Source organism: Cnephaeus nilssonii (assembly GCF_951640355.1).
Source record: "Cnephaeus nilssonii genome assembly, chromosome: 24".
NCBI classification, from domain to species: domain Eukaryota; kingdom Metazoa; phylum Chordata; class Mammalia; order Chiroptera; family Vespertilionidae; genus Cnephaeus; species Cnephaeus nilssonii.
In genome coordinates, this window is record NC_137095.1 from 5111113 (window position 1) to 5127519 (window position 16407).

At 56.7% G+C, this 16407-nt stretch overlaps 1 protein-coding gene across 1 annotated transcript in view; it reads left to right on the forward strand.

Moving 5' to 3' along the window:
• The window catches only part of LOC307095057 (pro-interleukin-16-like), a gene marked incomplete at its 3' end in the record, with an annotated part of 43918 nt that extends 30858 nt beyond the window's left edge, over positions 1 to 13060 (forward strand). The window contains exons 3-6 of the mRNA XM_079764222.1: positions 3275 to 3383; positions 7736 to 7887; positions 11673 to 11783; positions 13046 to 13060. Coding sequence (XP_079620348.1) covers positions 3275 to 3383; positions 7736 to 7887; positions 11673 to 11783; positions 13046 to 13060 — 387 coding nt within the window. The remainder of the gene's footprint in view (positions 1 to 3274; positions 3384 to 7735; positions 7888 to 11672; positions 11784 to 13045) is intronic.
• Positions 13061 to 16407: the final 3347 nt, after the last annotated feature.

Below are 16407 nucleotides of genomic sequence, written 5' to 3' on the forward strand. Positions count from 1 at the left end.
GTTTCTCTCTCATCGATGTTTCTCACTCTCTCTCCCTCCCCCTTCCGCTCTGTAAAAAAATCAATAAAACATATTTTAAAAACTAAAATAAAATTGCAACCCCCACCGCCTTGCTCCGTACGTTCTAACCACCTCTATTTTTCTCCGTAGCTCTTTCCTCCATCCAATAGAGTGCACACTGGACTCATTCATTTTGCTTATCCCCTCTCTTCCCGTCCAGAATCTAGGCTCACGGGGGGAGTTTTTCTCATCTGATTTATATGAGCTGAAACACTGCACGTGCCAGTTACAAAATGCACCTTTTTCTAAGGAATGAATGGATGTTCCCTTTGACCCCGTTAGTGACCTCCGGAGGGAGAATTGATACGTTCCTTTTCTGGGTGAGAAAACCCAAGCTCGGAGGTGACAGCTGACTTCCCCTAAGTTTCCATCGCTGGCATTTGCCTACCAACCCTCGCCTCTTTATTTCATTTTGTTTTTCAAATACACTGAGTGGCCAGATGATGATGATCTCTGAACGCATAACAATCTGGCCACTCAATGTGTGTATATATATATATATTAGAGGCCCGGTGCATGAATTCGTGCATGGGTGGGGTCCGGCCAGCCTGGCCAGGGGGAGGGGACATGGGCGGTTGGCCGGCCTGCCTGCTGGTCAAACTCCTGGTCTAGGGGTCAGTTTGCATATTAGCCTTTTATTCTATAGGATATACACTGAGTGGCCAGATGATTATGCGTTCAGAGATCATCATCATCTAGTCACTCAGTGTATATTTGTATTGATTTCAGAGAGGAAGGGAGAGGGAGAGGGAAAGAGAGAAACATCCATGATAAGAATCATGAATTGGCTGCCTCCTGCACGCCCCCTACTGGGGATCGATCCCACAACCTGGGTATGTGCCCTGACCGGAATTGAACCCAGGACCTTTCAGTCCACAGGCCGACGCTTTATCCACTGAGCAACACTGGCTGTTTTAACCCTTTTTAAAATATATATATTTTATTGATTTTTTACAGAGAGGAAGGGAGAGGGATAGAGAGCTAGAAACATCGATGAGAGAGAAACATCGATCAGCTGCCTCCTGCACACCCCCTACTGGGGATGTGCCCGCAACCAAGGTACATGCCCTTGACTGGAATCGAATCCGGGACCCTTGAGTCCACAGGCCGACACTCTATCCACTGAGCCAGACCAGCTAGGGCCATTTTACCCTTTTCATTGATGAGTAGAAGCTGTTCGTTTTAACATGGAGTTTATCAGTCGTGCCCTTTAGAGTTTGTGGGTTTTATGTCTAGTTAAAGATGCTAATCCTGCCCTAGCTGGTGTGGCTCAGTGGATAGAGCATTGGCCTGCGGACTGAAGGGTCCCGGGTTCAATTGCCAGTCAGGGCACATGCCCAGGTTGGGGGCTCGATCCCTAGTAGGAGGCGTGCAAGAGGCAGCCAATCAATAATTCCCTCTCATCATGGATGTCTCTCTCTCTCTCTCTCTCTCCCTCTCTCTCCCTCTCCCTTCCTCTCTGAAATTATATATATATATATATATATATATATATATATATATATATATATATATTTGAAAAACAAAACAAAAAACACCTGAAATTTTGTTAGTGCTTCGCTGAATTTGTTGATGAATTTGGAGCGGGGGGGGGGGGGGGTGAATTGACATTCGTAAAGTATTAAGTCTGCAGTTTCATAAACAGGACGTATTTCTCCGTTATTCAGATGCAAATGCCTTTCAGTAAGTCTTGTTGTTTTCTATGGAAGAGGTGTCTGTATCTTTCATCAGATCAGCTCCTGGGCATCCTTTATTTCCTGATCGAATTGTAAATGTTTTATTTTTAATAATTTTATCTTCGAACTAGAGGCCCAGTGCACGAATTCGTGCATGAGTGGGGTCCCCTGGCCTGGCCAGTTATCAGGGCCCATCGCCGTCATGCCCAGTCTTAATCAGGGCCGATTGGGGACCTGTGGCTGGGGGGAGGGACCACGGAGGTTGGCTGGCCACGGGAGGTTGGCTGTGGGAGCGTGCTGACCACCAGGGCACAGCTCCTGCATTGAATGTCTGCCCCCTGGTGGTCAGTGTGTGTCATAGGACTGGTCGTTTGGTTGTTCAGTCCCTTAGGCTTTTATATATATAGATGACTGTTTTCTGGTGTATGAAAATGCAATTTTAAAAGTTTTTAGAAATTCTTTATTTTAACCCTTTGCACTCGCTTGCTTTTTTCTCGATTCCTGCTACCGATGCTAACCGTGTTGAGTCACACTCGACATCCGAGTGCAAAAGGTTAAGCCCTAACCGGTGTGGCTCAGTGGATAGAGTGTCAGCCTGTGAAGGGTCCCAGGTTCGATTCTGGTCAAGGGCATGGACCTTGGTTGCGGGCACATCCCCAGTAGGAGGTGTGCAAGAGGCAGCCGATCGATGTTTCTCTCTCATCGATGTTTCTCACTCTCTGTCCTTCTCCCTTCCTCTCTGTAAAAAATCAATAAAATATATTTTTAAAAAATCCTTTAAGAAGAATCAGCAAAGGAAACGTGACCCATACATAGGGCACGGTAGAAAAAGATAACAGAACAATAACCTGATTTAACTTCACAATACAGATTTTTTAGAGTCCTAGATTAAATCTTCACGCAAAGATATAATCTAGGACCCTATAAACCTCTATTTTGAAGTTAAAACAGCAGTATGATAAGATGAATACCTAAGAACGCAAGGATGGTTCGATACAGGAATGCAAGGATGGTTCGATCTGAAGACATCTACTTCTACAACATTCACACAACGAGTGTTTCTACGTGCCTATGACGCGCCAGAGCGATGGAACGTAGTTGGCCATCTTCTCTAAAACCTACCCCCACCCCCGCTCGCCACTGAGGTCCCTCACAACACTGACCATTCTCTGTAATGATCTCTCACTTTCCTCTGTTTTCTTGCCCACATTTCACTAACACGGCATTTCCCCAAGACCAGCGTCCCTGTTCGCGCTGCGCCCCCCACGGAGACCCTGACACATGGTCGTCCCACAGTCCTTGCCCACTTCCTGCGTCAGAGCCACATCCACGCAGCCTCCCTCCTCAGGGTCCGTGTTCGTGAACGCGTGTCTGGGACTCCGTGGGCGCCGGTGCCTCTCGCTCCCTCCCCCGCGGAGCCTGTGATGAGTGGAGGCCACAGGCGGTACTGCCACGCTCGGTGTCCACAGCTCGGTGTTCTAGGCCCAGGCGGCGGTTGGCACTGACCCGGTGGATGAAAGACGGGGCTTGTTTTGCAGGAAGCGTCCACCGCCTCCTCCCAGGAGAAGGCCGGGAAGCTGGAGGCGCAGAGCAGCAGCTTCGTGCTCCCCAAAGCCTGTCACCGGAGGACGCGCAGCAACTCGACCAGTAAGTGCCCGCGGCCCCGGGGTCGGGACTCGCTTCTGCTGTCTGTGGGACGTCCGTGACGGGCGCGTGGGGACGGCGGGTGTCCCCTGGGCCCGCTGGCCTGGGAGCATTTTCACTGCGTGCACCGCCCACCAGCGGGAGGGCCTCTGGTCTGGGGTCTGGTCAGCCCCTCTGTGGGCTCCACACGGTGAGAAGACGGGACAGAGGATGGAAAACAGGGCCCTGGAATGTGACATCCTCCTTGGTCTTAGCAAGGCCCTCTCTCTCTCCGGGGCCTCTGTCACCGCATCTATAAGGGATGGGAGGGGAGAGGGATGGGATGGGAGGGGAGGATGATGGGAGGGGAGAGGGATGGGATGGGAGGGGAGGATGATGCGAGGGGAGAGGGATGGGATGGGAGGGGAGGATGATGCGAGGGGAGAGGGATGGGATGGGAGGGGAGAAGGAGGGAAGGGGAGAGGGATGGGATGGGAGGGGAGAAGGAGGGAAGGGGAGAGGGATGGGATGGGAGGGGAGGATGATGCGAGGGGAGAGGGATGGGATGGGAGGGGAGAAGGAGGGAAGGGGAGAGGGATGGGATGGGATGGGAGGATGATGGGAGGGGAGAGGGATGGGATGGGAGGGGAGGATGATGGGAGGGGAGAGGGATGGGATGGGAGGGGAGGATGATGGGAGGGGAGAGGGATGGGATGGGAGGGGAGGATGATGGGAGGGGAGAGGGATGGGATGGGAGGGGAGAGGGAGGGAAGGGGAGAGGGATGGGATGGGATGGGAGGATGATGGGAGGGGAGAGAGATGGGATGGGAGGGGAGGATGATGGGAGGGGAGAGGGAGGGAAGGGGAGAGGGATGGGATGGGAGGGGAGGATGATGGGAGGGGAGAGGGATGGGATGGGAGGGGAGGATGATGGGAGGGGAGAGGGATGGGATGGGAGGGGAGGATGATGGGAGGGGAGAGGGATGGGATGGGAGGGGAGAGGGAGGGAAGGGGAGAGGGATGGGATGGGATGGGAGGATGATGGGAGGGGAGAGGGATGGGATGGGAGGGGAGGATGATGGGAGGGGAGAGGGAGGGAAGGGGAGAGGGATGGGATGGGAGGGGAGAGGGATGGGATGGGAGGGGGAGAATGATGGGAGGGGAGAGGGATGGGAGGGGAGGGGAGGATGATGGGAGGGGAGAAGGAGGGGAGGGGAGGGGATGGGGAGGGAGGGGGATGGGAAGGGAGCTGGCCTTGTTAGTCCCTTCCTGGAAGATGCTGAGTCTCCCCTGGGCCGGTCGGTCAGACGGTCGGTCGGTCGTTGTTGCACCAGTGATTTATCCGTGGCCCCGGTTAAAGGGATGTTTGGCTGTCGTTATCCGTGGTTAAAGGGATGTTTGGATGTTTGGCCCCCGGTTAAAGTGATGTTTGGCTGTCGTATTTGCTGGCCAGTTTCCTGGGTTGGTTGGTCTTCAGCTTTTTTACACAGAGATGTTTTCGTCTTTGTGTACCAAAGTTCCTGGCACGTTTTCCTCTCGGATGTTGGCGTGTCTCCCACACCCAGAGGGCGATTGCATAGCTGGCTGCGTTCCCTTCCGGGTTTAAATGAGTTTTCAAGCTCACTCCATACCTGCCCCTTGTGCTGGGTGTTGGCTCTGAAGTGAGAATCTGGAGAGGATGGTGCCCTACGCGGGGAGCTGCCTCCAGCATCTCGGACGCCCATCTTGTTCTTCACTCGCCTTTGCTATTTTGTTTATTTCTTTTTTAAAAAAATATATTATATTGATTTTTTACAGAGAGGAAGGGAGAGGGAGAGAGAGTTAGAAACATCGATGAGAGAGAAACATCGATCAGCTGCCTCCTGCACACCCCCCACTGGGGATGTGCCCGCAACCAAGCTACATGCCCTTGACCGGAATCGAACCTGGGACCCTTCAGTCCACAGGCCGACGCTCTATCCACTGAGCCACACCGGTCAGGCCTATTTTGCTTATTTCTTGCAACGGACATGCAGTTGGGTCTGGGAAACAGATCCGGCGAATCATTGTGACCACAGGCGCTCCAGCGATTGGCATTTGCGTTGTAGATACTATTTGCTTTTTCTTTGATTTTTTTTTTTTTTTAAATTTTTGGTACTGGCTGTGTTTCTGGTCACTCGTCAGGCGTTTTCTTCCTGCGTCTTGCTGTGCAGGCGGGAGCGTGTGTCTCTAACACGTTTGCGGTCATTGGAAGGGTTTCTTCGATGTTCATCTCCACGTCTGCTTTCCTGGAAGCTAATGAATCAATTAGGTTTAAGGGGTGAACGGACACTGGAGACGGCCCAGCTTGTCCCCCATTTCCCATTTATTTTCCCGTTTCCTAATTCAACGTTCCCTGGGATTATAAACTTACGAGAGGCCCGATGCAGGAAATTCGGGCAAGAGTAGGCCTTCCTTCCCCAGGCGGCTGGCACTGGCTTCCCTCTGGCACCCGGTACCCGGGCTTCCCTCGCAGCCCCAGCTTCCTTCGTCCGGAAGGTCACCCGGAAGGATGTCTAGAAGGACATCCGGTCTAATTAGCATATCATGGTTTTATTATTATAGACTAGAGGCCTGGTGCACGAAATTCACACACGGGGGTGTGTGTGTCCCTCAGCCCAGCCTGCACCCTCTCCAATCTGGGACCCTTAGAGGGATGTCCGACTGCCTGTTTAGACCCAATCCCACCGGGTCTGCTGGCTCCCAACTGCTTGCCTGCCTGCCTTCCTGATTGCCCCTAACCGCTTCTGCCTGCCAGCCTGATCACCCCATTACCACTCCCCTGCCAGCCTGATTGATGTCTAACTGCTCCCCTGCAGCCTGTTTGCCCCTAACTGCCCTCCCCTGCAGGCTTGATCGCCCCCAACTGCCCTCCCTTGCCAGCCTGGTCCCTCTCAACTTCCCTCCCTTGCAGGCCTGGTGCCTCCCAACTGCCCTCCCTTGCAGGCCTGGTTCCTCTCACCTGCCCTCCCTTGCAGTCCTGGTCCCTCCCAATTGCCCTTCCCTGCAGGCCTGTTTGCCCCCAACTTCCCTCCTCTGCTGGCTTGGTCACCCCTAACTGCCCTCCCCTGCAGGCTTGATTACCCACAACTGCCCTCCCTTGCAGGCCGGGTGCCTCCCAACTGCCCTCTCCTGCTGGCCATCTTGTGGTGGCCATCTTGTGTCCACATGGGGGCAGGATCTTTGACCACATGGGGGCAGCCATCTCGTGTGTTGGAGTGATGGTCAATGTGCATATTACTCTTTTATTAGATAGGATAGAGGCCTGGTGCATGGGTAGGGGCCAGCTGTTTTGCCCTGAAGGGTGTCCCGGATCAGGGTGGGGGTTCCCTTGGGGCGTGGGGCAGCCTGGGCGAGGGGCCTGTGGCGGTATGCAGGCCGGCCACGCCCCCAGCGACCCAAGTGGAGGCCCTGGTATCTGGGATTTATTTATCTTCTACAATTGAAACTTTGTAGCCTGGAGCGGAGCCAAGTCTTCTGCTCACTCCGTGGTGGCAGCCATTTCTGTTGGGATTTATTTATCTTCTATAATTGAAACTTTGTAGCCTTAAGCGGAGGCCTGGGCTGGCCAGGGCTGCATAAGCTTGGCTTCCTCCATCACCGGGGGCAACCCTAGCCTCCTGCTCTCTCCAGCTCCGTGGCTGCCTCCATTTTTGTTGGGATTTATGTATCTTCTATCATTGAAACTTTGTACCCTTAAGCGGAGGCCTGGGCTAGCCAGGGTGTGCGGGAAGCTTGGCTTCCTCCATCTCCAGGGAAACCCAAGCCTCCCTCCTGCTCTCTCTGTGGCCACAGCCATCTTGGTTGGGTTAATTTGCATACTTGCTCCTGATTGGCTGGTGGGCGTGGCTGGTGGGTGCAGCAGAGTGATGGTTAACTTGCATATTACTCTTTTATTAGATAGGATGCTGTGCCTTGCATATGTGTGCTGTGTGTGTATGTGTGTTATGCGTGTGCCTGTGTGTGTGCAGGAGGCAGTCGGGTCCTCTTGGGAGGGGGATGCTGCCTGCCTGTCCCCTCTGGCTCTGCTGTCCTGGGCACCATTTCCCTTGCTCCGTCTCCTCCGTGGGGATTGCACACCCCCGACAGCAGGGGCTGCGTGTGGCTCCCTGAGCCCCGCACACACTTGTCCTGCTGGGAGCTGAGGGGACACGAGGTGGGGGTGCTGTCTGCACCCCGCGCTGCGGAGGTGCCTGAGGGAGGGGACCCCGCCTGCTGCTCCTCTGTGTCCCCGGTGCCTGTGCACTGGGCGCCGCGTGTCCACACTCACGCGAGCTCAGGAGGCCTGCGCACCGGGCGCTGTGGTACCCTGTTCTCTCCGGGAACCACACGCGCTCTCCTCCCCCTCCCCTGCCCAGGTGTCAACCCCTACTGCGCGGCAGACACGGATCTCCCAGGGGCTGGGACCACGGCCGCCGCCACGGACCCCACGGACCGGCTGTCCTTCTCGCTCTGCAGCGGCAGGAAGGCGCTGTCCCAGCAGCTGGACGGCCCCGTGGGCAGGGCTGGGGTGAGGCTGCGGGGCCGGGAGGGGGGACGGGGGCCCACTCAGGGGGGCTGAGGAGGACGTGGGGTGGTTTCAGTCCACAGCACTGCAGGGGAGGCCTCCTGCGGGCCTGGCCACCGCGGGGCGTAGGCCCACATCAGGGCGGTCACCCACTGAGCCCCGAAGCACTAGGGTCCTGGTCACCCCCAAACCAGGCTGTGTGGACCCTGAGCCACCGGCCCAGTGACCCCGGGGGTGGGCAGGTAACACGGCTGTCGGACAGCGGGGACTGGACGCTGGCTCCTCAGGGCTGACGTCACACACATCGCCTCTAATTCTTTATTTTTTTAAATAATTTAAAAAAATATATTCTATTGATTTTTTACAGAGAGGAAGGGAGAGGGATAGAGAGTTAGAAACACTGATGAGAGAGAAACATCCATCAGCTGCCTCCTGCACACCCCCTACTGGGGATGTGCCCGCAACCAAGGTACATGCCCTTGACCGGAATCGAACCTGGGACCCTTCAGTCCGCAGGCCGACGCTCTGAGCGAAACCAGCTAGGACTCTTTATTTTTTAATATATTTTTATTGATTTCAGAGAGGAAGGGAGAGGGAGAGAGAGAGAGAGAAACATCCATGATGAGAGAGAACCATTCATCGGCTGCCTCCTGCACTCCCCACACTGGGGATCGAGCCCACAACCCGGGCATGTGCCCCTGACCGGGAATCGAACCCTGGACCCTTCAGTCCGCAGGCCGACGCCCTACCCACTGGACCACACCGGCCAGGGCATCGCCTCTAATTCTTAAACGTGGGAAGGCACTCCTAGCAGAACCGGGAGGACCGGAAGCCCGGCCAGGCTGAGCCCATACATCCCGAGCCCTAAGCGGCCACAATCTGAGCTCAGCCCGGGCGGCTCCCCGTCCATGCCCTCCCGCTGTGGGCATCAGCTGCGGAGGGGGCGCCCCGCAGACCGGAAGCCGGTGTGCCCCCAGGTCATCTCAGCAGCTGCCCTCCATCCCGGCTCCCTAAGCCCCAGGCCCCGCCCAGCTCACCAGGGCTCCCACTGCCGCTCGTGGTCACGCAGCGCCCTCTGGTGGCCAAGCATGCACCTCCCTCTGGACACCTCACCTTCAGAGGCCTCCTCCCTGCTGAAGGCTCCTGACCGCCCCCAGGGCCTGGCACCGGCACCAGGGCTCCCCAGCGAGTCTCGGGGTGCCCCCTCTCTGCCAGCGTCCTGTCCCCCAGCCCTGGGAGCTCCCCCAGCCTGGCCGGGAGCAGGGGTGTTTGTCCCCGACGGCTCGGCAGGTGCTTCCTTGAATGACCATCTTTTCTTTTCTCTTCTCTTCTCTTCTCTTCTCTTCTCTTCTCTTCTCTTCTCTTCTCTTCTCTTCTCTTCTCTTCTCTTCTCTTCTCTTCTCTTCTCTTCTCTTCTCTTCTTTTTCTTTCTTTTCTCTTCTCTTCTCTTCTCTTCTCTTCTCTTCTTTTTTCTTTCTTTTCTCTTCTCTTCTCTTCTCTTCTCTTCTTTTTTCTTTCTTTTCTCTTCTCTTCTCTTCTCTTCTCTTCTCTTCTCTTCTCTTCTTTTTTCTTTCTTTTCTCTTCTCTTTTCTTTTCTTTTTTTAAAATGTATTTTACTGATTTTTTACAGAGAGGAAGGGAGAGGGATAGAGCGTTAGAAACATTGATGAGAGAGAAACATCCATCAGCTGCCTCCTGCACGCCCCCTAATGGGGATGTGCCCGCAACCAAGGTACATGGTCTTGACGGGAATCGAACCCGGGACCCTTCAGTCCACAGGCCGACGCTCTATCCACTGAGCCAAACTGGTTAGGGCTTTTCTTTTTTTTATATTTTTATTGATGTCAGAGAAGAAGGGAGAGGGATAGAGAGATAGAAACATCCATGATGGGAGAGAACTATTCATCGGCTGCCTCCTGCACGCCCCACACTGGGGATCGAGCCTGCCACCCGTGCATGTGCCCTGACCGGGAATGGAACCTGGGACCCTTCAGTCCGCGGGCCGACGCTCTATCCACTGAGCCACACTGGCCAGGGCAAATGACCACGTTTCCTATTGCAAATGGGAAGCCTGGGGAGCCCGGGGCTTGACATGCTGGCTTCCCAAGTGCAGAGGACCTCACAGGCGGGGAAACCGAGGCATGGAGGGTCTGCCCCTCCCCCAGGTCACCAGGTGACCGGGGGTCCAGGGCCAAGCGCCGTCTGTGGGCTCCGAGTCCCAGGGGTCCCCCACGCCCGGGGCCCTCACCCAGCAGCTCCCGGTGCCCGAGCGGGAGAGGCAGCTGCTCGCTGCTCCCGGGCACGCGGCTCACGCCTGTCCGTCTCCCCCAACCTACGTTCTACACCAAGCTTGTCACACTCACAGGCTAGCACGGGCCAGATAAACAAGGTTTGCGTGGATGTGGCCGCAAAAGAACAAAAGCTCCCATTTTCATGGACACGTAGGTTTGTTTCGATGGAGACGTGCTGACTACCAAGGGCTGAGATAAACGAGTCATCGTTCACATAAAATAATAGAGCTTTTTCATAAAAATCAATATTTTTTTTTGAACATGAACTCACCAGACCCTGAATAACTGCACAAATGAATACGCGTCATGCAAATAAACCCATTTTTCTCGTTCTCCGAAAGCGAGATATTTCCTGTTGCGCACACCAAGCCGGTCAGTCCGAGACGAAGGACGTGGCCATCGGCTGCTAGAACGTTCGCTGCCGGTATCAGTGGGGAGAGATGGTGTGCCTGCGCGTAAGGCGCGTGAGGGACGTGAATGCAACTCGATGACAGTCATCAGTCATTAGCGAGCGTTGTAGCTCGTTATTAATCATCCTACATAATGCCCAAACCAGTGTGGCTCAGTGGATAGAGCGTCGGCCTGCGGACTGAAGGGTCCCAGGTTCGATTCCGGTCAAGGGCATGTACCTTGGTTGCAGGCACATACCCAGTAGGGGGTGTGCAGGAGGCAGCTGATCGATGTTTCTCTCTCATCGATGTTTCTAACTCTCTATCCTTCTGCAAAAAAATCAATAAAATATATATTTGAAAGAAAGAAAGAAAGAAAGAAAGAAAGAAAGAAAGAAAGAAAGAAAGAAAGAAAGAAATTTTACATAATAAAAGCCTAATATGCAAATCCACCGAACGGCTGGAACAACCGGTCGCTATGATGCGCACTGACCACCAGGGGACAGACGCTCAATGCGGGAGCTGCCCTAGCCTGCAGGCACCAGCCCGCGCCCGCCCCCCCCATCACCCCGCAGCTCACCCCACAGATCAGCCCTGATTGCCGGCCAGGCCTAGGGACCCTTCCTGTGCACGAATTCTGTGCACCCGGCCTCTAGTTATGTACAACAGGATGGTGTAAAAATTAAGTTACGAAACTTTTATTAAAACATTTGTTACATACCGTTATACTGGCTGGGCCGCAAAAATATCCCTTGCGGCCACGAGTGTGACATGCTTGCTGTACACGTTCAGTCTCGGCACCTGCCCCCGCCCACCCCCCTGGCCTGGTGCAAAGAGGGGGCTCAGTTAATTGCCCCCAATTCTGTGGAGGGCCCTCCCGGCAGCTGGCTCTCCAGCTCGAGACGTTGGTTAAAGGGCGCACGTCCCGGTCAGTGTGGCCGTGCCGGTTCCTCGCCCTGCCGCCTGGACGGCCCCACTGCGCGCCTGGGGCGGGTCTACAGGGAGGCGGCTCCGTGAGACGGGGTCCTCTCCTCGCTGGGACCCTCCCCTCCCCGCGGGGGGGGTGTCCTTGTCCGTGGCCTCAGCTCCCACCCGGTCCTCCCTGCAGGGCGCGTGCAGGCCCACGCGGTCGCTGAGCACAGCGCAGCTGGCGCCGCCCTCGGGGGGCGCCCAGGCGTCCGTCATCTCCAGCGTGGTGCTGATGAAGGGCCAGGCCAAGGTGAGGGGGACCTGGCCAGGGAGCTTCTGGGAGACGCCAGGCTCTGAGCAGCTGTGTGTCAAAGGCAGGAGGACACAGGGAGGGTGGTCCTGGCAGGGGCGGGGCCACACATCCCAGGCTCTCTCACTGTCCCTCCTTCCTTCTGGGTCCCGGGAGCTCAGGGAGGGAAGAGAGGGCAGGGGTGAGGGATGAGCTCAGGGAGAGAAGAGATGGCAGGGGTGAGGGATGAGCTCAGGGAGGGAAGAGACAGCAGGGGTGAGGGATGAGCTCAGGGAGGGAAGAGACAGCAGGGGTGAGGGATGAGCTCAGGGAGGGAAGAGATGGCAGGGGTGAGGGATGAGCTCAGGGAGGGAAGAGACAGCAGGGGTGAGGGATGAGCTCAGGGAGGGAAGAGACAGCAGGGGTGAGGGATGAGCTCAGGGAGGGAAGAGACAGCAGGGGTGAGGGATGAGCTCAGGGAGGGAAGAGACAGCAGGGGTGAGGGATGAGCTCAGGGAGGGAAGAGACAGCAGGGGTGAGGGATGAGCTCAGGGAGGGAAGAGACAGCAGGGGTGAGGGATGAGCTCAGGGAGGGAAGAGATGGCGTGTGTGAGGGATGAGCTCAGGGAGGGAAGAGACAGCAGGGGTGAGGGATGAGCTCAGGGAGGGAAGAGATGGCGGGGGTGAGGGATGAGCTCAGGGAGGGAAGAGATGGCGGGGGTGAGGGATGATCTCAGGGAGGGAAGAGATGGCGGGGGTGAGGGATGAGCTCAGGGAGGGAAGAGAGGGCAGGGGTGAGGGATGAGCTCAGGGAGGGAAGAGAGGGCAGGGGTGAGGGATGAGCTCAGGGAGGGAAGAGATGGCAGGGGTGAGGGATGAGCTCAGGGAGGGAAGAGAGGGCAGGGGTGAGGGATGAGCTCAGGGAGGGAAGAGAGGGCAGGGGTGAGGGATGAACTCAGGGAGGGAAGACATTACGGGGGTGAGGGATGAGCTCAGGGAGGGAAGAGATGGCGGGGGTGAGGGATGATCTCAGGGAGGGAAGAGATGGCAGGGGTGAGGGATGAGCTCAGGGAGGGACAAGATGACAGGGGTGAGGGATGAGCTCAGGGAGGGAAGAGAGGGCAGGGGTGAGGGATGAGCTCAGGGAGGGAAGAGACAGCAGGGGTGAGGGATGATTGATTATTGCCCCTCCCATCACAGGGTAACTGTCTCCAGGCCTGGAATGTATCCCAGCAGCCCGCTTTTGGGGTGGTAAATACTGACTTGTTCCCCCTGGAATTTAGGTAGAAGCATGTTAAAGGGAGTTCACTTTTAAATCGTTGGCCAAATGCACGCAGAACGGAAAGGGCATTGGGACTCATGCAGGTGACCAAGGATGGCTGGCTTTACATTGACGGGCATGAGTCAGCACATGTGTGGGCACCTGTGTCCCGGGCAGATGGAGGGCCCGGAGTCCAGAGCAGGAGATGGGTCAGAAACGGCGGCCTCCTGTCCACCTGGCACGGCCTGGGCACTACGCCCAGTCACGCACAGAGTAACCTGCAGGAGTGAGGCCAGTCCATGGCCTTGTTGTGGGAGGCCCCAGTGCAGGGGCAGGAGGCAGCTCAGGCTGCATGGGGCCTGGGCCAGGGGGGTGGGCTCCCCGGGGGAGGCAGCCAGGGTTCCCGCTGCCGGAGGGGGAGCTCTCGTTGTTGTCAGGCGTCTTGTTACTATGGAAACAGTGCCTGTGAGAGGTGACTTCGCACCACTTTGCAGGAGGAGAAGGTGAGGTCAGAGGCAGGGAGTCCACGCAGGGCCTCCGTGTGCAGAACATCAGACTGCAAGGTCCACAGCCCGTTGGCCTCAGGGTCATGGGTCTCCCATTCTGCTGTGGCGTCCAGAACTCCCTTCCTGAGCTCATCCCTCACCCCTGTCCTCTCTTCCCTCCCTGAGCTCATCCCTCACCCCTGCCATCTCTTCCCTCCCTGAGCTCATCCCTCACCCCCACCATCCCTTCCCTCCCTGAGCTCATCCCTCATCCCTGCCCTCTCTTCCCTTCCTGAGCTCATCCCTCACCCCCGCCATCTCTTCCCTCCCTGAGCTCATCCCTCACCCCCGCCATCTCTTCCCTCCCTGAGCTCATCCCTCACCCCCGCCATCTCTTCCCTCCCTGAGCTCATCCCTCACCCCTGCCGTCTCTCCCTCCCTGAGCTCATCCCTCACCCCCGCCATCTCTTCCCCTCCCTGAGCTCATCCCTCACCCCTGCCGTCTCTTCCCTCCCTGAGCTCATCCCTCATCCCTGCCATCTTGTCCCTCCCTGAGCTCATCCCTCACCCCCCTCCATCTCTTCCCTCCCTGAGCTCATCCCTCACCCCTGCCATCTCTTCCCTCCCTGAGCTCATCCCTCACCCCTGCCCTCTCTTCCCTCCCTGAGCTCATCCCTCACCCCCTGCCATCTCTTCCCTCCCCTGAGCTCATCCCTCCACCCTTGCCCGTCTCTTCCCTCCCTGGGGCCGCCCAGTGAGCGGGACCCCAGGGCCCTCTGACGGCCACTCTTTCCCCCAGGGCCTGGCTTCAGCATTGTGGGGGGCAAAGACAGCATTTACGGTCCCATCGGCATCTACGTCAAAACCATCTTCGAGGGGGGAGCAGCGGCGGCCGACGGCCGGCTACAGGAAGGTACATGTCCAGCCCTTCCCGGACCCCCCGCCGTGGAGGTGCTGTGTTGCGTGGACCCCCGGCCTGGGCCTCCGGGGCCTGCACCACTCCGTCCAGCTGGGCCAGAGACCCGAGCGAGTCCCCCTCCTTCTCACGCCGCCTTCGTTCGAGGTCCCTCTCCGTTCCTGGCACCCACTGGCCTCCCTTCCCTTCGCTGTCCCTGCCCCTCCCTCATACCCACAGCGATGGCACTGGGCGGGGCCCTGGCCCTGGCGGGTCTGCCCGGGGCCGGCTGGCAGTGTGTGAGCCCTGGATTTGTGCAGGAAAGATTGCACCGACGAGTCCTATGCGGTGACTATGAGGGAACGTTCATTAGAGCTGGGACAGCGAGACAAGGACAGGCCAGTCCTAGAGGAAGCCACAGGAGCACCTAGGGGGTGGGGAGGGAGGTGACAGGGACCAGGCCAGGCCACATGCGCCCCGCTAGACCAGAGGTGCCAGGGGGCTTGAAACACTGTCCCCCACAGATTCCTGGGGGGGGGGGGGAGGGACAGATCCTGAATGAGATGTCTTCATGCTGTTTGGTAGCAATCGCTGGGTAGGGGCCGGGTCTCAGGGTCCCCGCCCGGGCAGCCCTCTGCCAGCCCCCATTTCTCCCGTCCCCACAGGCGACGAGATTCTGGAGCTCAACGGTGAGTCCATGGCCGGGCTGACACACCAGGACGCCTTGCAGAAGTTCAAGGTGATCGGCTGTGCCCAGGAGATAACCCCGCACGGGCTTTGGGCAAGGGGGCCATGCTCAGCACCCCCTGCCTCGCTCACAACCCGCATTTCACACCCGGGCCTCCTGGGCGGCCGGGAGGCTGGGGGGCCATGGGACGGGGCCCTGGCTCAGGGCGGTGGTGGGTTGGGAGGGCCCCGGGGAGACCTCAAGCCACTGCAGCTTGGCCGATGATTTACACATTCTGTGTTCATGTTGATGTCGTTACAAACGTGCTTCGGGTTTTTTAAGGCAGTTACCGAAGGCATTTTTTCCCCAAATGTTTTAATGATTTGAGGGAGAGAGAGAGGGGGGAAGGGAGAGGGGTAGAGATAGAAACATTGAGGAGAGAGAGATGCCTCCTGCATGCCCCCCCCCCCCGGGAATTGAGACCACAACCCCGGGCATGTGCCCTTGACTGGGTATCGAACCATGACCTCTTGGTTCATGGGTTGGCGTTCAACCACTGAGCCACGCCGGCCAGGCTGAAGGTATTTTTTAAAAATATTTTTATTGAGCTCAGAGAGGAAGGGAGAAGGGGAGAGAGAAACATCCATGATGAGAGAGAGTCATGGATTGGCTGCCTCCTGTACGCCCCCCACTGGGGATCAAGCACACAACGCAGGTCGTGTCCCCTGACTGGGAATAGAGCTGTGACCTCCTGGTTCATAGGTCCGATGCTCAACCACTGAGCCACTCTGGCTGGGCCTAAAGACATTTTTGCCCTGACCGGTGTGGCTCAGTGGATAGAGCATCGGCCTGCGGACTGAAGGGTCCCAGGTTCGATTCCGGTCAAGGGCATGTACCTGGGTTGCGGGCACATCCCCAGTAGGAGGCGTGCAGGAGGCAGCTGATCGATGTTTCTTTCTCATCGTTGTTTCTAACTCTCTATCCCTCTCCCTTCCTCTCTGTAAAAAAATCAATAAAATACATTAAAAACATTAAAATATTTAGAAAAGGTATTTTTTGAGTCTCCATGTGGTTAATAGTTCCAGACTCTAATCTTTGTATGCCATGGTCGGCAAACCGCAGCTCGCGAGCCACATGCGGCTCTTTGGCCCTTGAGTGTGGCTCTTCCACAAAACACCACGGCCTGGGCGAGTCTATTTTGAAGAAGTGGCGTTCGAAGAAGTTTAAGTTTAAAAATGTGGCTCTCAAAGGAAATTTCAATCGTTGTACTGCTGATTTTTTGCTCTGCTGACTAATGAGTCTGCCGACCCCCTGTTTGTATGTGCCACGTCTATGTC